We start from the raw sequence: 21,260 nt of genomic DNA on the forward strand, positions 1-21,260 counted from the left end.
TAAAAACACACAAAAACAAAATTTCAGTTTGACTATTATTTTCATTTTTAAACTTTCTTTTTTATCACCTCAGATTCTTATATCTCTCCAAACAAACCGAACATGAATTCCTATAACAGTCTTGGGAGGCCAAGAAGTAAGTTAAAGTTCTTGCCTACATTGCTTAAAAATGTTTCAAAGTTTTTAAACTCCCCTACTGAGTCAATTAAAAGACAAATACCATATATCTGTGGTTCTTAACCATAATAGTTGTAACTTTTATTTGTTTTTTTCGATTATGGTAGCAAAGATTAAGTCGTTATTAAAACGAAAAGATAGGATACAGCAGCAAAACAACAATCGTTTAAACACATGACAGTTAAAACATATTTACATTTAGTTTGTCGAAAAAAGTCTGTATTTAACTATCCATGCCGTATCTTGTAACCAAATGTAAATTCTATTTCCATTTTCCCCTTAGCAACCTCTCCCCACAATGGTAACACCTCACCTCTCTCGTACATGAGTTTGCCCCGGCGTTCCTCGAGGTCGCCATCTGTGACATCGGGTTACAACGGCAACGGTTGCCCCGTGACAAGCGGCATGAGTACATGGTCGTCACCAAAAAGAAACAACCCCAACAGTGCTTACAGCATCAGCCCTGCACCGAACAACCCCTACTCGGTGAGAAATACCTTTTTAGATCTTGATTTACGACAGAAATTGCACAAGTTCTTAAAGTATTTGTTAGTGTTTGATCCAGTAATTAAACCGAAATGCCACAGTTATCCTATATCTCAAACCGGGTGCTTTTATACATCTTAACAGCTGCGTTACAAGTTCTTATGGCAGAGATCAAGTATTTCTTAAGAATGGATTGTTTGACTGATTGTTACTAAAAAATTTCGAAATAAAATTTAAAAAACAGTTTTATTTATAATAATCATGCTAAGGATTGCCAACTTATATGAGACCATTAGTTCCTGCATTAAAAGCGTCACATCTGGGTGCCAAGCTATGCATTACCTACCTCTGTCCTAACAAACATATTTTACCAGGGACAAAAAAAAAAAAAAACGCAAAAAAAGCTCTGTAAAACACATTATCTTCAATATCCATATGTTCCCTACCCCCAAACTGTTCTAACAAACATATTCCACCAAGGACAAAAAAAAAAACGAAGACACAAAAAAACGCTATTAAAAGTACAAAATAACTCTGTAAAACGCATTTTTCATTATCCCTATGTTCCCTACCCCCTAAACCTTTCTATCAAACATTGTTCAACCACCAGAGCATGGATATGTTGAGCACGCCATCTTTATACTTGGATGACAAGAACAGCAATTTATATTTGGACCAAGATTTGCGCAAACATGCTGATGATGTTGCTTATGGAAGGTGAGAGATTGGTTATTATGTTACTGTTATTACAGTTGGGGTTGTGGAATGCGAGAATAATTAAGTTTCATTCGTGGTAACTTGTAAGCAGACACGAGGTGTATGAAACAGAACACCCGTGTTCTGTTTCATTATAACGACTATCGTTGCCCTGCCATGCGAGGATAAATAAGATACATACGTGTAAGGTATGTCATTTTATTCTCTCTTTTATATTATAGAATTCGTTGAACTTGATTTTAGTGTTGTTACTTTTCCGTAGCACTAGAACCTAGTAATACTTTCTAGGCAAGCATTGGCCAATCCTAATCCTTTATTTTAATTCAAACCAGGGGCGGAGTCAGTGATTGGCCGCTTCCAACTTTGCTGTCGACGTCATCATCTGTGACATCATCAAGCCCTAATGTGGTGAGCATTGTGATGTCATAATGTCTTTGTAATTTTAAAACAGCTTTCCCAGAGTTTTAATTTTCTTTTGTACTTTACCTTCACACTTATAAATGTAAAAGCTCAAATCATTATATTCTAAATACAGTTCTACTATATTGTTTCTGACTTGGATAAAGACTCCAAACCATAAAAACATTTTTACTGCAATAGTTTGATAATGCCCAAATTTTTACAGTCGAGAGCAATCAGTTTGAAATCTCAAGAAACTTCGAGTGAAGTAAGAAGACTTTACAAAGATAAACAAGAAAGCAACAGTAAGTTTATTGGTTTGGTCATTTATATTCTTGTGGGTGGGAACTTGAGTGACTTATCCATGGTTGCCACTCCCATGCCCACAGTCGAGCTGCTGAAGCTATTGCAGTGTGTGGATAAGCAGACATGACTTTTGGTTGGTTTGGTCATTTATATCCTCGTGGGTTGGAACTTGAGTGACTTATCCATGGTTGCCACTCCCATGCCCACAGTCGAGATTCAAAACTTAAGTAAACATAAATATCTTATACAGGTACACGTCCACCTTCAGTGTTATCAAATGCAACATCTCTTTATTCATTGGTGAGTCATAATATACTGTATGACATCATAATACCACGTTATAATGAATGTAATAATGCATGCCCCATAAGTAATTATCCATGCTTTATGTTGTATTTGAATGCCAAAGAGCTATGCAGTTGTTGTCATACGTTTCTTGGTAAATTTATTATGTGTATTCATTTATTGTCTGTATGGGCAAGACACCTTATGGCAATGACTCCAACCCAACTTTCATAAATAAGTTGTCAAAATTGTTAGCCAGGCATAATAACAATCACCTATGCGGTAACTTGTAAGCGGGTACGAGGTGTTTGAAACAGAACACCCGTGTTTTAACGACTGCCGTTGCCCCTCCACATATAAATTCGATCATCCATTGTGTTGTATGTTCAATGTTGTGTGTTTGTTGTAACAGGAAGAAGAAGCAGACATTCCTCAGATGGTAAGTTGATGTTTGCATGTTTGTTTGCATATTGCCATGAACGATTATCAAACAATTATTTACCAACATATTTTGGTTCAAACAATTTTTCCAACAAAAGTTGTTGTTTGACCAATATTTTTTATCAGAGTCCTTTTTACCAAAAGTATTTTCTTTAAAGCTTTTGTTTAAATTTTGTTTTAGCAACAGTTTTTGTTCAAAGTGTATTTTAACAGAAGTTGAAGTTGGGCTCAGTGAATGGAGATGGGAGCATACAGAGCCATCTCTCTACTAATGTAAGTATAAAGTTGGAATAAACAACAAAAAAACAGTTTTTCATTAAATATAAATCATTGTTTAAATAAACTGGAAGTCTGGTAAGCACTACCAGCCTGCACTGCCTTTTGTTACATTGCATTTTCTCTGATATAGTTGTGTGTTTATGAGTGTATCTAAAAGGGGCCATGAACCATGGAAAGTCGAAATACAGTTCTGTGGAAAAGCATTTGTTTAAATTTCTTGAACATTTCAGGCGAAAGTTGTTTCTGCGTTCGAAGAAAGTCTTTCAACGATGACTGACCGCTTGAGGGAGCTATCCGTCACCGCTGAAGAGAAAGACAGCGAGTTACAAGAATTACGTCAAACGATCGAAAACCTTAAACGCAATCCATCCCCTGACGGTGAGTTTATATTATTTCTATGTTGTAAAGTTTGCAGAGTCGGCCCATCACCTGAACATTGTATAAGCACATTCTATTTTATATGGGTGAGGCACACCATGGGACCTAGGATTTAGGCCATTGCCCTATTAACTCAGGCCAAGATTGGGGTTTAGGTTGCATTACCCTTGACAGCAGGAATATACACATATAACATACAAATATAACGCAATCCTTCCACCCAGATTGGTCGGGCCAACCAACCAACTTAAGAAAGAAAGCTTCATCTGGCTCTCTATCAAGCATTAGTTCCAAGACAAGCGTGTCCAGCATGGGAAGCACTGAGGATGGGAAAAGAAAAAAGAAACACTGGGTCAGTGTTGCCAGATTGTTTTAACAGTGTTGCCACAATATTTTTAACAGTGTTGCCACAGTATTTTTTAAAAGTGTTACAACACTATTTTCTAAAAGAGTTGCCAGATTGGTTTTAACAGTGTTGCCACATTTTAAGTGTTGCAAAAGTATTTTTTAACAATAAAATATAGTTTTTTAACCAAGTATTTAAATTTTGCTGGCTTACAATTTTCAACTTAAGTTTTCTAATTTTTATTTTCACGCTTATTGGAGCAGGCAAAGGAGACCGGTGAAAAGGTGAAACTCATAGAAATATAATATATCGAACGCAACATATCTAATTAAAATATTTTATAATATTCATCAAAATACTTTCACAACTCATATAATGCAAATATATATATTTGATTTTTTGTACAAGATTTTTTAAAAACAGTTTAATCAACCGAAAACCCCTTTTTTTATTAAATCAACTTTATCCACGTTTCCACCCACAGTTACGAGATTCAATCAAAACAGCGTTTGGAAAACGAAAGTCTCGACCAAACCTCGCAGCTGAGATGGAAGAAGCCGAGTCTATTGCAACGATAGCTATCCCGTGAGTTTTGGTTGTGTTATATATATTAGATGGGGTGTCAGGTCCTATGTTGTGGGACTTGGGATTTGGGCAACAGTTGGCCCATTATCTTAAACCATACTGATTTCTGTTTTATATGGGTCGTGTCCTGTTTTGTGGCACACTATAGGACTTGAAGAGTTGGGCTAGAGTTGGACCATTTTTCTAACATCCGTGGTGTTATGCTCTATTTGTGACCACTTCAATGATCAACATCAAATAAGGCGCACAACTTTACTTTTTTTGTAATAAAAAATTAAATCTGTAGATTGTCTAACTTTTTTCACAAAACTATCTTTTGAGTCTCTACTTTTTTTCATTTTGAAAATATCTCCTTTCTTTCAGAGAGCAAGAAGACAGTGAGACTGTTGCTAAGTTACGAGAAGAACTTCTTCAAAAGGAGAGAAAGTTAACAGACATTCGATTGGAGGCGCTCACATCGCAACATCAGTTGCATCAAATGCAAGATGCGATGCAAAGGATGAGGGTGAGTGGGTTAAAGTGGATGGGGAGTTGGAGGGGGTGTGGTTAAAGTGGATGGGGGTTGGAGGGGGTGTGGTTAAAGTGGATGGAGGTTGGAGGGGGTAGGGTTAAAGTAGGTGGGGGGGTTGGAGGGGGTGTGGTTAAAGTGGATAGGAGGTTGGAGGGGGTGTGGTTAAAGTGGGTGGGTCGGTTGGAGTAAAGGGTCTTTATAAGTCAGGGTTTCTTAACCAGATGTGCAGGGATGCTGGATAATTAAGTAAGGTCTGTTCTATACAAGCAATTCTAGAAGGGGTTGTGAGAATTAGTTGGTGATTTGTAAGGGTGCAGCAAGTAAAAGGTAAAAAAACACTGGTTTAGGGTTGGAAATAGGTAGGTGTTCAAGGGGTAAACTATTATGTAGAAAATAAGGGCATGCTCTCAGTCACCCAGACAGCTATAGTAAAGCTTTTGGATTAAGGAGTGTAAAGCGGGTGCATATGAGGTTAACAATGATAACATGAAGTGTGTGTGTGGGTGTTGGGTGCGTCGGCATGGACCCAACTTTGGCCTACATCCTGAATGTCTTGGTGTACCTTGTTATAGGAAGGGGGGGGGGGAGGTTCATACCAATATTGCAAGGACATTAAACTGCCTTTATAAATATACTTTAACATAAGATCTGTATTAGATTTGTAACATGCCTTAGAGCAACAGTGTATATGAAGATATATTTCAATAATCTTACAACTTAATTACAATAACCTTACACATATATTACAATAATCCTATATATATTTCAATGATCTTATATATATTTCAATGATCTTATGCATTTTTCATTATTTTTATATCCACAGTCTGAGATGGAAATGTTAAGATTGGAAAATGAAAGGTTGAACAAGCTTGGTTTATCAACAATGTCACTGGATATGGTTTCACCAAGCAATGAACGCTATATGGGTAAGTTTGTTGTAGTGAGTGATGTACCGAAGTTTTGGATATAAACTTTATTGAGGACCTGGTCTAAAGAGCTCTACATAAAGTGGATAGAAATAATAATTATGCAATAAATATTTTTAAGATCTACAGACATAAAAAAACGAATTAAAAAGAAAATAAAAACATTTTTAAAACATGTTTGGTCTGCCTTGAAACCTTTTTTTGTCATAGCAATTGTTTTTTCCGGCCATGCGAGGATAAAATAATTACTCTCATTTAAATAAGAGGATAAAATAATTCCATATTCGCTCTGACGCAAAAACCAAACGTCCTGTGAACATTCATTCAAAGTTTATTCAAACACACATTAAGGACCAACCGAATGACAACTTCGGCAAAGCAATCCCATTTTAATGTTTCCACTCTTGTTGTTCAGGTTCCGATCCATTGCGAGCAATCGACCATTGTGATGTCAGAATGCGCGTCATGGTTGAGTTCCCAACCCATGTGACCCCCGATGACACGGATGAGCGACCACGTTGTCATCGTTCAATTCTCGGAGTTTGTTATGTCCCTCGCTCCACTGGATGGCAGCAGTTAGATGAAAAAGTTCAAAACGTGTTTCAGGTAAAATATTTTGATTTTTTCCTTTTTTAAAGTTTTTTTACTTTCAAACAGATATACAATATTTTTTTATTTTTTTTTAGGATATACTTTCTTCATAACTCTTAGTTAAAACCTTATTTTAGAAACATTTTTTCATGCATTACTAAATGGTTCTTTAATATTTTTCTTAAATTTTATTTTTTTTACTTTTAAAACAAAATTATAGCTTGACGATTTCTACATTATGTTTTGTTCTTTGATTAACAAAACTTCTTCTTTAGGAATATTGCCGTAAAATTGACCCAATCGGTGGATTTGGTTTAAAGCCTGATTGTGTTTGTTCTTATACTGTGGGTGACGCTGAAAGGGTTGTGGGGGGTGGAGCTCCTACGCTGCTACCATGCGGGTACATTGTGGGGGAAGTTGACACGATCCTAATAAAGATATCGGGTAAGTGTACCTCATGCTCACTGTCGAGTTATAACATGGGCGTCTTCTTATACACCAGACACACATGGTGTATTCATACACCTCATGCTCACTGTCGAGTTATAACATGGGTGTCTTCTTATACACCGGACACACATGGTGTATTCATACACCTCATGCTCACTGTCGATTTATAACATGGGTGTCTTCTTATACACCTCATGCTTACTGTCGAGTTGTAACATGGGCGTCTTCTTATACACCAGATACGCATGGTGTATTCATACACCTCATGCTTACTGTCTAGTTATAACATGGGTGTATTCTCATACACCAGACACACATGGTTTATTCATACACCTCATGCTCACTGTCAAGTTATAACATTCCCCTACTTTTCAGATACCGAAGCATTGTCATTAGACTTACTGATAGACAAAGACGTGATAGAAAGATACACGAGATTGGTGTTAGACCACGGTCGTGTTATGATATGTGGACCAACAGGAACAGGGAAAACAACATTGGCGAACAGGTAATGAATAATTACTATTTACTTTCATAGCGTGGGATGGCATTAGAAAGACCTCTGTTCAATGGCCTTAATACAGCATGAGTGTTTGTAGGGGAGAAAGGGGTGCACGGATGTTTTTGAAAGATGTCTCCATAGGCTAAATGTTATAGGTACCTGAACTTTTAGAACTGGGGTGACATAATATGTTCGGAAATAAATATGGTTGCTAGAGACAAAATATTTTTGCCAGTGACAACAATTACTGCTAGGAATTAAATTTTGTTGCTATGTGTTAAAATATAATAAAAATATGACACCTATGGTGGCTACCAACCATTTAAGGCACAGTGTAATATGCTATGTTTAATTTAACTAAAACCTTGATATTTACACTCCAGGTTGGCTGAGCATATCGTTCAAAGTTTGCCCAAGCGTTCGGCAAAACCTTCTGTGGTGAGGCTGGATCTAAAACACACGAGTGAAAACGTAAGTTGGTTGTGGTTTCGGATAAAAGAGTGATGATGCAATTTAAGACAAAATATATGTCTCTCATATAATACCAATTGCTGGATTTTTGTCTGTTACATTTTTATGTCACCAGATTCTTACTGAATTTCTTTACACAAGAATCATTCAACTCTATAACCACCAGATTTTGGGTGTAGTTTACCGAAATATTTTTAACGACCCCCTCATTATGACATCACAGGAGGTGCGCGACTATCTCCACCTAGTGTCGGAGAATTGCAGCAAACCCGAAAGTAGCGGACGGGACGTTCCGATCGTCCTCGTGTTGGACAATTTACATCGCTCGTCTGCGGTCAATGAAGCGTTTCATCCGTTACTAACGGCGACGGCTCACTCACAACTCCCGTACCTCATTGGTCAGTTTGAATTTAAATTTTTAAATCCTCTTTTTTGGTTATTTTTTATTCTCTTTTGTTTTAATTTTGTTAAATCTGATCTTTTCTAAGTTTTTAATCACATTAGAATTTATTCTGCCAATGGCATAGGTTTATAGGTCTATATATATTTTTATACTATAGCTCTTTCCACTAAAATAATACCATTTATATTTACACTAAAACATTTATGTTGTACTGTACGGAAACTTTGTAGATCTGCTATAGTTTTATTATTTTAAGTTTATGGTTTTATAATTATGTAAATATTCTTTGTTTGCCACCAAATGGGACGATAATAGAGAATGAAAACATGAACCATCTTACCCCACCCTACTATATACAAATTGTTTGCAATCATCATATTTTTAAACAAGTAAATACCCACAGGTGTCATCCAGCAAGGGCATGCATCAGGGCTTCAGTTACACCATGAGTTTAAATGGATCTTATGCTCCAACCATACTCCACCTGTTCATGAGTATTTAACCAGGGCTCTAAGGTTAGTATATTTTATCAACATACAGTGGCGCAGCCAGGGGGGTTTAGGGTGTTGCAAAGGTTGTTGGAGCGTGAAAATTGTTAATATTTTTACGCGTTACCATATTGCCCCACTACCGTACCATATAACCCCCGTACCAAACATAACCACCCCCCCCCCCACCCAGGCGTTCCCTCCACACATGGGAAATGACAAACGAAGCAGTCGCTGATGAAAGTTTGTTCAAAGTCGTCAAGTGGCTTCCACATTGCTGGCAACATATCAATAAATGCATTGAAACTCATAGCTCCGCTGATGCTACACTAGGTATTACTTTGTGTTATTTTTTACCGTTTTTGTTGTTTTTTTGCTGCTCTAAGTAAAACTAAACTTTTGTTGCATTTTATTTTTTTCTTGCGTTTTCTTTTTTTGTTTTCTTTGTTGGTGGTTTAGGTGAAAATATTCAACTTTTTGTTGCATTTTTTACCTTATATTTAATAATTTTTCTGACCTAGTATATGGGCCAGAGTTGGTCCATTACCGCAGTCTTTAATTAATTCCATTTTCAACGATTTTTCTTGCTTTTAACAAACATTTTGTTAAACTTGAACACCTTTACCTTACAGGTCCTCGCATGTTCTCGTGTTGCCCCATGGATACAAACACTTCGTATACTTGGTTTCATGATTTGTGGAACTTCACCATCGTTCCGTACCTCATATCCGCTGTCAAGCAAAGAAAACCCTCTGTTGCCACCAAGTGGGTCGATCCACTTACATGGGTCAAGGAATGGTATGTCTATGTCACTAAATTTACAATCTTTTTTTTTATTTCTATGTCACAAAAATTAGGATTTTTTTTACGAATTTGTCAATTAATAATTTTGTCACAAAATTTATAAGATTTTTATTTAATTTTTTATTTTGCTTTTCATCCTTGTGTGGCATGTTATTAGAACGATCAATTTATTTCTGCCAGGGCAAAGTGTAATATAAGATAAATATCTAACAAAAATTTATATATGTTACTCGGTATTTCATGTCACTAAATTTACGAATTTATTTATTTTCTTAGTTGTTTTGTTTTTTTTTGTGTCTATGTCTCAAAAATTTGTCAATTAATAATTTTGTCACATATAAAAAATGTTTGAAAATTTTTTATTTAATGAAACATTATTTAAAAATTGTAATATATGATTTCTATGTAGTTGGCCTTGGGCGACACCTTGTGACTTACTTCGGATACGAGCGGAAGATATCGCGTCGGATTCAACGATGCCATTGGTCGGTGGTGACAATGCTACTACTATGACATCACAATCAACCGATCCATTGTTAAACATGTTGCTACGGTTACAAGAAGCTGCGACGAACTACGAAAGTGACGCAAGTCATGATGACGCGTTCGAACTTTCACTTGATCGAGCTTTAGGCGACTTGGCATAAATTTCTATGACTTGGCATAAAATTTTAATTTTTGTGACTAGGCATAAATGTTTGTTGACAAGGCATAAATTTTCTATGGCTCAGCGTAGATATTAGGTCCTGGCACAGTTTCTATTATTTAATCAATAAATGGTGGTTTTTCATAAATTTGTTGAATGTGTAATAACCTTACATCATCTTGATATGCACGGAATTGTTTAAATTTACTAATTTTTTAAACAGCAGAAACTAATTTTTGCTTTTGCTAGGAAAATTGTTGTCCCTTTTGTCCAGCTACTGGCAGAATTACTTGGTGAATTGATGCTTTTAGTTGACTTTTAAACCTAAAATTATTTTACTTGAGAAGTAATTTTGAAAACAATATTTTTAGAAAAAATGCTGTTTTATTTGCAAAAAATTTTAGTGCATACTCGAATCATTATGACATCACAATTTTAGTTAATTCTTCACAATTGCTTTTGTGTTTTAATTGCCTTCTTTTTTGTCATTTTTTACCACTGTTTCACTTTCTGCAATATTTCTCTGCCAGCTACTTTTGCGATTTGTTTTATTTTTTGTGCACTGTCATTCCTATGGACTGAGCTTTAATAAAATTTACAAAAACTTTATTTGTTGAATTTCCTGACTTGGCAAAGCGTTTTCAAAATTGTTTATGATTTGGAAGTAAAAAAAAAGAACTTAGAAAAAAAAAGGAGGAAGTATGGTGGTTAGGGCTAAATAGAGTTTTATTCATATTTTTCGTAGACAAACATTTTTACATTTTTGACTGTGAGCTTGGATTCAAAAGTTTTGGTATAAACACGTGATACCGGTATCATGCGTTGGGGTCCAATCTCACATTTTTGACTTTTGTAAAAAAAAATATTTTTTGAGTTTGGTATAAACATGTGATACCGGTATCATGCAGAGGGGTCCAATCTCACATTTTCGACTTTTTCAAAAAAATTGATTTTTTGAGTTTTGGTATAAACACGTGATACCAGTATCATGCGTTGGGGTCCAATCTCACATTTTCGACTTTTCCCAAAAAAATGATTTTTTGAGTTTCGGTATGAACACGTGATACCGGTATCATGCGTTGGGGTCCAATCTCACATTTTTGATTTTTGTAAAAAAAATGATTTTTTTGAGTTTCGGTATGAACACGTGATACCGGTATCATGCAGAGGGGTCCAATCTCAGATTTTTGACTTTTTCAACAAAATTAATTTTTTTGAGTTTTGGTATAAACACATGATACCAGTATCATGCGTAGGAGTCCAATCTCACATTTTCGACTTTTGCAAAAAAATTGATTTTTTGAGTTTTGGTATAAACACATGATACCGGTATCATGCGTTGGGGTCCAATCTCAGATTTTCGACTTTTGCAAAAAAAATGATTTTTTGAGTTTTGGTATAAACACATGATACCGGTATCATGCAGAGGGGTCCAATCTCAGATTTTTGACTTTTTCAACAAAATTAATTTTTTTGAGTTTTGGTATTAACACATGATACCAGTATCATGCGTAGGAGTCCAATCTCACATTTTTGACTTTTGTAAAAAAAAATTGATTTTTTGAGTTTCGGTATAAACACATGATACCGGTATCATGCAGAGCGGTCCAATCTCACATTTTTTACTTTTCCAAAAAATTGAACTTTTTCGAGTTTTGGTACAAACATATGATAAACCGGTATCATGCGTTGGGGTCCAATCTCACATTTTTGACTTTTGTAAAAAAAAATAATTTTTTTGAGTTTCGGTATAAACACGTAATACCGGTATCATGCAGAGAGGTCCAATCTCACATTTTTGAAATCAATTTTTTTGAGTTTTGGTATAAACACATGATACCAGTATCATGGGTTGGGGTCCAATCTCACATTTTTGACTTTTTCCAAAAATCTGATTTTTCGAGTTTCGGTATAAACACATGATACCAGTATCATGCGTTGGGGTCCAATCTCACATTTTTGACTTTTGTAAAAAAAATAATATTTTTGAGTTTCGGTATGAACACGTGATACCGGTATCATGCAGAGGGGTCCAATCTCACATTTTTGACTTTTTCAACAAAGTTAATTTTTTGAGTTTTGGTATAAACACATGATACCAGTATCATGCGTTGGGGTCCAATCTCACATTTTTGACTTTTGTAAAAAAAATAATATTTTTGAGTTTCGGTATGAACACGTGATACCGGTATCATGCAGAGGGGTCCAATCTCACATTTTTGACTTTTTCAACAAAGTTAATTTTTTGAGTTTTGGTATAAACACATGATACCAGTATCATGCAGGAGGGTCCAATCTCACATTTTCGACTTTTCCAAAAAAATTGATTTTTTGAGTTTTGGTATAAACACGTGATACCAGTATCATGCGTAGGGGTCCAATCTCACATTTTCGACTTTTTTAAAAAAATTGATTTTTTTGAGTTTTGGTATAAACACATGATACCGGTATCATGCGTTGGGGTCCAATGTCACATTTTTGACTTTTGTAAAAAAAATGATTTTTTTGAGTTTCGGTATGAACACGTAATACCGGTATCATGCAGAGGGGTCCAATCTCACATTTTTGACTTTTTCAAAAAAATTATTTTTTTGAGTTTTGGTATAAACACATGATACCAGTATTAGGCGCTGGGATCCAATCTCACATTTTTGACTTTTTCAAAAAATCCGATTTTTTTAGATTTGGTATATACACATGATACCGGTGTTGGGGTCCAATCTCACATTTTCGACTTTTTTTTAAAAAAATGATTTTTTGAGTTTTGTTATAAACACATGATACCGGTATCATGCGTTGGGGTCCAATCTCACATTTTTGACTTTTGTAAAAAAAAATAATTTTTTTGAGTTTCGGTATGAACACGTAATGCCGGTATCATGCAGAGGGGTCCAATCTCACATTTTTGACTTTTCCAAAAAAATTGATTTTTTGAGTTTTGGTATAAACACATGATACCGGTATCATGCGTTGGGGTCCAATCTCACATTTTTGACTTTTTCAAAAAATCAGATTTTTTTAGATTTGGTATAAACACATGATACCGGTATCATGCGTTGGGGTCCAATCTCACATTTTTGACTTTTGTAAAAAAAATAATTTTTTTGAGTTTCGGTATGAACACGTGATACCGGTATCATGCAAAGGGGTCCAATCTCACATTTTTGACTTTTTCAACAAAATTAATTGTTTTTGGTTTCGGAATAAACACGTGATACCAGTACCATGCGTTGGGATCCAATCTCACATTTTTGACTTTTTTTAAAAAAATTAATTTTTTTGAGTTTTGGTATAAACACATGATACCAGTATCATGCGTAGGCGTCCAATCTCACATTTTTGACTTTGGTAAAAAAAATATTTTTTTTGAGTTTCGGTATAAACACATGATACCGGTATCATGCAGAGGGGTCCAATCTCACATTTTTGACCTTTGTAAAAAAAAAAATTTTTTTGAGTTTCGGTATAAACACATGATACCGGTATCATGCGTTGGGGTCCAATCTCACATTTTTGACTTTTTCAAAAAATCAGATTTTTTTAGATTTGGTATAAACACATGATACCGGTATCATGCGTTGGGGTCCAATCTCACATTTTTGACTTTTGTAAAAAAAATAATTTTTTTGAGTTTCGGTATGAACACGTGATACCGGTATCATGCAAAGGGGTCCAATCTCACATTTTTGACTTTTTCAACAAAATTAATTGTTTTTGGTTTCGGAATAAACACGTGATACCAGTACCATGCGTTGGGATCCAATCTCACATTTTTGACTTTTTTTAAAAAAATTAATTTTTTTGAGTTTTGGTATAAACACATGATACCAGTATCATGCGTAGGCGTCCAATCTCACATTTTCGAATTTTCCAAAAAAATTGATTTTTTGAGTTTTGGTATAAACACATTATACCAGTATCATGCGTTGGGGTCCCATCTCACATTTTCGACTTTTTTTTAAAAAATTAATTTTTTTGAGTTTTGGTATAAACACATGATACCAGTATCATGCGTTGGGGTCCAATCTCACATTTTTGACTTTTGTAAAAAAAATATTTTTTTTGAGTTTCAGTATAAACACATGATACCGGTATCATGCAGAGGGGTCCAATCTCACATTTTTGACCTTTGTAAAAAAAAAAAATTTTTTGAGTTTCGGTATAAACACATGATACCGGTATCATGCAGAGGGGTCCAATCTCACATTTTCGAATTTTCTAAAAAAATTGATTTTTTGAGTTTTGGTATAAACACATTATACCAGTATCATGCGTTGGGGTCCAATCTCACATTTTTGACTTTTGTAAAAAAAATATTTTTTTTGAGTTTTGGTATAAACACATGATACCAGTATCGTGCAGAGGGGTCCAATCTCACATTTTTGACTTTTTAAAAAAATCCGATTTTTTTAGATTTGGTATATACGCATGATACCGGTGTTGGGGTCCAATCTCACATTTTCGACTTTTTTTTAAAGAATTAATTTTTTTGAGTTTTGGTATAAACACATGATATCATGCGTTGGAGTCCAATCTCACATTTTCGAATTTTCCCAAAAAAATGATTTTTTGAGTTTTGGTATAAACACATGATACCGGTATCATGCGTTGGGGCCAATCTCACATTTTTGACTTTTGTAAAAAAAAATAATTTTTTTGAGTTTCGGTATGAACACGTAATGCCGGTATCATGTATTGGGGTCCAATCTCACATTTTTGACTTTTTCAAAAAAATTGATTTTTTGAGTTTTGGTATAAACACATGATACCGGTATCATGCGTTGGGGTCCAATCTCACATTTTTGACTTTTTCAAAAAATCATATTTTTTTAGATTTGGTATAAACACATGATACCGGCTATGGGGTCCAATCTCACATTTTCGACTTTTTTTTAAAAAATATTTTTTTTGAGTTTTGGTATAAACACATGATACCGGTATCATGCGTTGGGGTCCAATCTCACATTTTTGACTTTTGTACAAAAAAAAATTTTTTTGAGTTTCGGTATAAACACATGATACCGGTGTCATGCAGAGGGGTCCAATCTCACATTTTCGAATTTTCCAAAAAAATTGATTTTTTGAGTTTTGGTGTAAACACATTATACCAGTATCATGCGTTGGGGTCCAATCTCACATTTTTGACTTTTGTAAAAAAAATTTTTTTTTTGAGTTTCAGTATAAACACATGATACCGGTATCATGCAGAGGGGTCCAATCTCACATTTTTGACCTTTGTAAAAAAAAAAATTTTTTTGAGTTTCGGTATAAACACATGATACCGGTATCATGCGTTGGGGTCCAATCTCACATTTTTGACTTTTTCAAAAAATCAGATTTTTTTAGATTTGGTATAAACACATGATACCGGTATCATGCGTTGGGGTCCAATCTCACATTTTTGACTTTTGTAAAAAAAAATAATTTTTTTGAGTTTCGGTATGAACACGTAATGCCGGTATCATGCAGAGGGGTCCAATCTCACATTTTTGACTTTTCCAAAAAAATTGATTTTTTGAGTTTTGGTATAAACACATGATACCGGTATCATGCGTTGGGGTCCAATCTCACATTTTTGACTTTTTCAAAAAATCAGATTTTTTTAGATTTGGTATAAACACATGATACCGGTATCATGCGTTGGGGTCCAATCTCACATTTTTGACTTTTGTAAAAAAAATAATTTTTTTGAGTTTCGGTATGAACACGTGATACCGGTATCATGCAAAGGGGTCCAATCTCACATTTTTGACTTTTTCAACAAAATTAATTGTTTTTGGTTTCGGAATAAACACGTGATACCAGTACCATGCGTTGGGATCCAATCTCACATTTTTGACTTTTTTTAAAAAAATTAATTTTTTTGAGTTTTGGTATAAACACATGATACCAGTATCATGCGTAGGCGTCCAATCTCACATTTTCGAATTTTCCAAAAAAATTGATTTTTTGAGTTTTGGTATAAACACATTATACCAGTATCATGCGTTGGGGTCCAATCTCACATTTTTGACTTTTGTAAAAAAAATATTTTTTTTGAGTTTCGGTATAAACACATGATACCGGTATCATGCAGAGGGGTCCAATCTCACATTTTTGACCTTTGTAAAAAAAAAAATTTTTTTGAGTTTCGGTATAAACACATGATACCGGTATCATGCAGAGGGGTCCAAACTCACATTTTCGACTTTTCCAAAAATTCTGATTTTTTTGAGTTTTGGTATAAACACATGATATCGGTATCATGCGTTGGGCTCCAATCCCACATTTTCGACTTTTGTAAAAAAAAATAATTTTTTTTTGGTTTCGGAATAAACATGTGATACCAGTATCATGCGTTGGGATCCAATCTCACATTTTTGACTTTTGTAAAAAAAAAATTTTTTGAGTTTCGGTATAAACACATGATACCCCCGGTATCATGCGTTGGGGTCCAATCTCACATTTTTGACTTTTGTAAAAAAAAAATTTTTTTGAGTTTCGGTATAAACACATGATACCGGTATCATGCAGAGGGGTCCAATCTCACATTTTCTACTTTTTTTAAAAAAATTAATTTTTTTGAGTTTTGGTATAAACACATGATACCGGTATCATGCGTTGGGGTCCAATCTCACATTTTTGACTTTTGTAAAAAAAATATTTTTTTTGAGTTTCAGTATAAACACATGATACCGGTATCATGCAGAGGGGTCCAATCTCACATTTTTGACCTTTGTAAAAAAAAAAATTTTTTTGAGTTTCGGTATAAGCACATGATACCGGTATCATGCGTTGGGGTCCAATCTCACATTTTTGACTTTTTCAAAAAATCAGATTTTTTTAGATTTGGTATAAACACATGATACCGGTATCATGCGTTGGGGTCCGATCTCACATTTTTGACTTTTGTAAAAAAAATAATTTTTTTGAGTTTCGGTATGAACACGTGATACCGGTATCATGCAAAGGGGTCCAATCTCACATTTTTGACTTTTTCAACAAAATTAATTGTTTTTGGTTTCGGAATAAACACATGATACCAGTACCATGCGTTGGGATCCAATCTCACATTTTTGACTTTTTTTAAAAAAATTAATTTTTTTGAGTTTTGGTATAAACACATGATACCAGTATCATGCGTAGGCGTCCAATCTCACATTTTCGAATTTTCCAAAAAAATTGATTTTTTGAGTTTTGGTATAAACACATTATACCAGTATCATGCGTTGGGGTCCCATCTCACATTTTCGACTTTTTTTTAAAAAATTAATTTTTTTGAGTTTTGGTATAAACACATGATACCAGTATCATGCGTTGGGGTCCAATCTCACATTTTTGACTTTTGTAAAAAAAATATTTTTTTTGAGTTTCAGTATAAACACATGATACCGGTATCATGCAGAGGGGTCCAATCTCACATTTTTGACCTTTGTAAAAAAAAAAATTTTTTTGAGTTTCGGTATAAACACATGATACCGGTATCATGCAGAGGGGTCCAATCTTTCATTTTCGAATTTTCTAAAAAAATTGATTTTTTGAGTTTTGGTATAAACACATTATACCAGTATCATGCGTTGGGGTCCAATCTCACATTTTTGACTTTTGTAAAAAAAATATTTTTTTTGAGTTTTGGTATAAACACATGATACCAGTATCGTGCAGAGGGGTCCAATCTCACATTTTTGACTTTTTAAAAAAATCCGATTTTTTTAGATTTGGTATATACACATGATACCGGTGTTGGGGTCCAATCTCACATTTTCGACTTTTTTTTAAAAAATTAATTTTTTTGAGTTTTGGTATAAACACATGATATCATGCGTTGGAGTCCAATCTCACATTTTCGAATTTTCCCAAAAAAATGATTTTTTGAGTTTTGGTATAAACACATGATACCGGTATCATGCGTTGGGGCCAATCTCACATTTTTGACTTTTGTAAAAAAAAATAATTTTTTTGAGTTTCGGTATGAACACGTAATGCCGGTATCATGTATTGGGGTCCAATCTCACATTTTTGACTTTTTCAAAAAAATTGATTTTTTGAGTTTTGGTATAAACACATGATACCGGTATCATGCGTTGGGGTCCAATCTCACATTTTTGACTTTTTCAAAAAATCATATTTTTTTAGATTTGGTATAAACACATGATACCGGCTATGGGGTCCAATCTCACATTTTCGACTTTTTTTAAAAAAATATTTTTTTTGAGTTTCGGTATAAACACATGATACCGGTATCATGCGTTGGGGTCCAATCTCACATTTTTGACTTTTGTACAAAAAAAAATTTTTTTGAGTTTCGGTATAAACACATGATACCGGTGTCATGCAGAGGGGTCCAATCTCACATTTTCGAATTTTCCAAAAAAATTGATTTTTTGAGTTTTGGTATAAACACATTATACCAGTATCATGCGTTGGGGTCCAATCTCACATTTTTGACTTTTGTAAAAAAAATATTTTTTTTGAGTTTCAGTATAAACACATGATACCGGTATCATGCAGAGGGGTCCAATCTCACATTTTTGACCTTTGTAAAAAAAAAAATTTTTTTGAGTTTCGGTATAAACACATGATACCGGTATCATGCAGAGGGGTCCAATCTCACATTTTCGACTTTTCCAAAAATTCTGATTTTTTTGAGTTTTGATATAAACACATGATATCGGAATCATGCGTTGGGCTCCAATCCCACATTTTCGACTTTTGTAAAAAAAATAATTTTTTTTTGGTTTCGGAATAAACACGTGATACCAGTATCATGCGTTGGGATCCAATCTCACATTTTTGACTTTTGTAAAAAAAAAAATTTTTTGAGTTTCGGTATAAACACATGATACCCCCGGTATCATGCGTTGGGGTCCAATCTCACATTTTTGACTTTTGTAAAAAAAAAATTTTTTTGAGTTTCGGTATAAACACATAATACCGGTATCATGCAGAGGGGTCCAATCTCACATTTTCGACTTTTCCAAAAATTCTGAGTTTTTTGAGTTTTGGTATAAACACATGATACCGGTATCATGCGTTGGGGTCCAATCTCACATTTTGGACTTTTGCAAAAAAATTGATTTTTTGAGTTTTGGTATAAACACGTGATACCAGTATCGTGCAGAGGGGTCCAATCTCACATTTTTGACTTTTTCAAAAAAAATAATTTTTTGAGTTTCGGTATAAACACATGATACCGGTATCATGCGTTGGGGTCCAATCTCACATTTTTGACTTTTCCAAAAAATCTGATTTTTTTTAGTTTTAGTATAAACACATGATACCGGTATCATGCGTTGGGGTCCAATCTCACATTTTTGACTTTTGTAAAAAAAAATAATTTTTTTGAGTTTTGGTATGAACACGTAATGCCGGTATCATGCAGAGGGGTCCAAGCTCACATTTTTGACTTTTTCAAAAAAATTGATTTTTTGAGTTTTGGTATAAACACATGATACCAGTATCGTGCAGAGGGGTCCAATCTCACATTTTTGACTTTTTAAAAAAATCCGATTTTTTTAGATTTGGTATATACACATGATACCGGTGTTGGGGTCCAATCTCACATTTTTGACTTTTGTAAAAAAAAATAATTTTTTTGAGTTTTGGTATGAACACGTAATGCCGGTATCATGCGTTGGGGTCCAATCTCACATTTTTGACTTTTCCAAAAATTCTGAGTTTTTTGAGTTTTGGTATAAACACATGATACCGGTATCATGCGTTGGGGTCCAATCTCACATTTTTGACTTTTCCAAAAAAAATGATTTTTTGAGTTTTGGTATAAACACATGATACCGGTATCATGCGTTGGGGCCAATCTCACATTTTTGACTTTTGTAAAAAAAAATAATTTTTTTGAGTTTCGGTATGAAAACGTAATGCCGGTATCATGTATTGGGGTCCAATCTCACATTTTTGACTTTTGTACAAAAAAAAAATTTTTTGAGTTTCGGTATAAACACATGATGCCGGTATCATGCAGAGGGGTCCAATCTCACATTTTCGACTTTTCCAAAAAAATTGATTTTTTGAGTTTTGGTATAAACACATGATACCGGTATCATGGGTTGGGGTCCAATCTCACATTTTTGACTTTTTCAAAAAATCCGATTTTTTGAGTTTCGGTATAAACACATGATACCGGTATCATGCGTTGGGGTCCAATCTTACATTTTTTACTTTTGCAAAAAATTAAATTTTTTTGAGTTTTGGTATAAACACATGATACCAGTATCATGCGTTGGGGTCCAATCTCACATTTTTGACTTTTGTAAAAAAAATAATTTTTTTGAGTTTCAGTATAAACACATGATACCGGTATCATGCAGAGGGGTCCAATCTCACATTTTTGACCTTTGTAAAAAAAAAATTTTTTTGAGTTTCGGTATAAACACATGATGCCGGTATCATGCAGAGGGGTCCAATCTCACATTTTCGACTTTTCCAAAAAAATTGATTTTTTGAATTTTGGTATAAACACATGATACCAGTATCATGCGTTGGGGTCCAATCTCACATTTTTGACTTTTGTAAAAAAAATAATTTTTTTGAGTTTCGGTATGAACACGTGATACCGGTATCATGCAGAGGGGTCCAATCTCACATTTTTGACTTTTTGAACAAAATTAATTTTTTGAGTTTTGGTATAAACACATGATACCAGTATCATGTGTAGGGGTCCAATCTCACATTTTCGACCTTTCCAAAAAAATTGATTTTTTGAGTTTTGGTATAAACACATGATACCGGTATCATGCGTTGGGGTCCAATCTCACATTTTTTACTTTTGCAAAAAATTAAATTTTTTTGAGTTTTGGTATAAACACATGATACCTGTATCATGCGTTGGTGTCCAATCTTACATTTTTGCAACTTGTTTTAAATTTCCTAGTCCTAGCTGAAGATGATTATTGTTGTATTTTCAGGTGATGACTCCTAACCTTATTAATGTATTAGGATAATTTGTAAATAAAAGTTGTGGACTGATTCCTGATATGCTGTCTTGAATTATGAATAGCGTGTTTTAACGACTGTTGTTTTCCTGTTGATTTCATTTCTTTAATTACATGATCTTTGTTATTGTTATA

At 34.3% G+C, this 21,260-nt stretch overlaps 1 protein-coding gene across 8 annotated transcripts in view; it reads left to right on the plus strand.

The window, feature by feature from the left end:
• LOC149740915 (neuron navigator 3-like) overlaps positions 1–10,803 on the plus strand; it is a 53,792-nt gene extending 42,989 nt beyond the window's left edge. For 5 of the 8 annotated variants that reach the window (XM_089873452.1, XM_089873448.1, XM_089873444.1 and 2 more), the window contains 23 exons: positions 74–136; positions 461–663; positions 1,274–1,380; positions 1,713–1,788; positions 2,006–2,084; positions 2,336–2,385; positions 2,783–2,809; positions 3,025–3,084; positions 3,321–3,468; positions 3,693–3,820; positions 4,078–4,098; positions 4,299–4,399; positions 4,763–4,904; positions 5,737–5,839; positions 6,255–6,445; positions 6,706–6,874; positions 7,256–7,388; positions 7,766–7,853; positions 8,077–8,251; positions 8,660–8,771; positions 8,938–9,077; positions 9,377–9,542; positions 9,958–10,803. In XM_089873452.1, coding sequence (XP_089729578.1) covers positions 74–136; positions 461–663; positions 1,274–1,380; positions 1,713–1,788; positions 2,006–2,084; positions 2,336–2,385; positions 2,783–2,809; positions 3,025–3,084; positions 3,321–3,468; positions 3,693–3,820; positions 4,078–4,098; positions 4,299–4,399; positions 4,763–4,904; positions 5,737–5,839; positions 6,255–6,445; positions 6,706–6,874; positions 7,256–7,388; positions 7,766–7,853; positions 8,077–8,251; positions 8,660–8,771; positions 8,938–9,077; positions 9,377–9,542; positions 9,958–10,195 — 2,720 coding nt within the window. In that variant the 3' untranslated portion in view covers positions 10,196–10,803. The remainder of the gene's footprint in view (positions 1–73; positions 137–460; positions 664–1,273; positions 1,381–1,712; positions 1,789–2,005; positions 2,085–2,335; positions 2,386–2,782; positions 2,810–3,024; positions 3,085–3,320; positions 3,469–3,692; positions 3,821–4,077; positions 4,099–4,298; positions 4,400–4,762; positions 4,905–5,736; positions 5,840–6,254; positions 6,446–6,705; positions 6,875–7,255; positions 7,389–7,765; positions 7,854–8,076; positions 8,252–8,659; positions 8,772–8,937; positions 9,078–9,376; positions 9,543–9,957) is intronic. The other 3 variants (XM_089873450.1, XM_089873451.1, XM_089873449.1) reach the window with 3 other exon arrangements.
• The last annotated feature ends 10,457 nt before the right edge of the window (positions 10,804–21,260 follow it).

Source organism: Ciona robusta, chromosome 2, assembly GCF_009617815.1.
Source record: "Ciona robusta chromosome 2, ASM961781v2".
Lineage (NCBI taxonomy): Eukaryota > Metazoa > Chordata > Ascidiacea > Phlebobranchia > Cionidae > Ciona > Ciona robusta.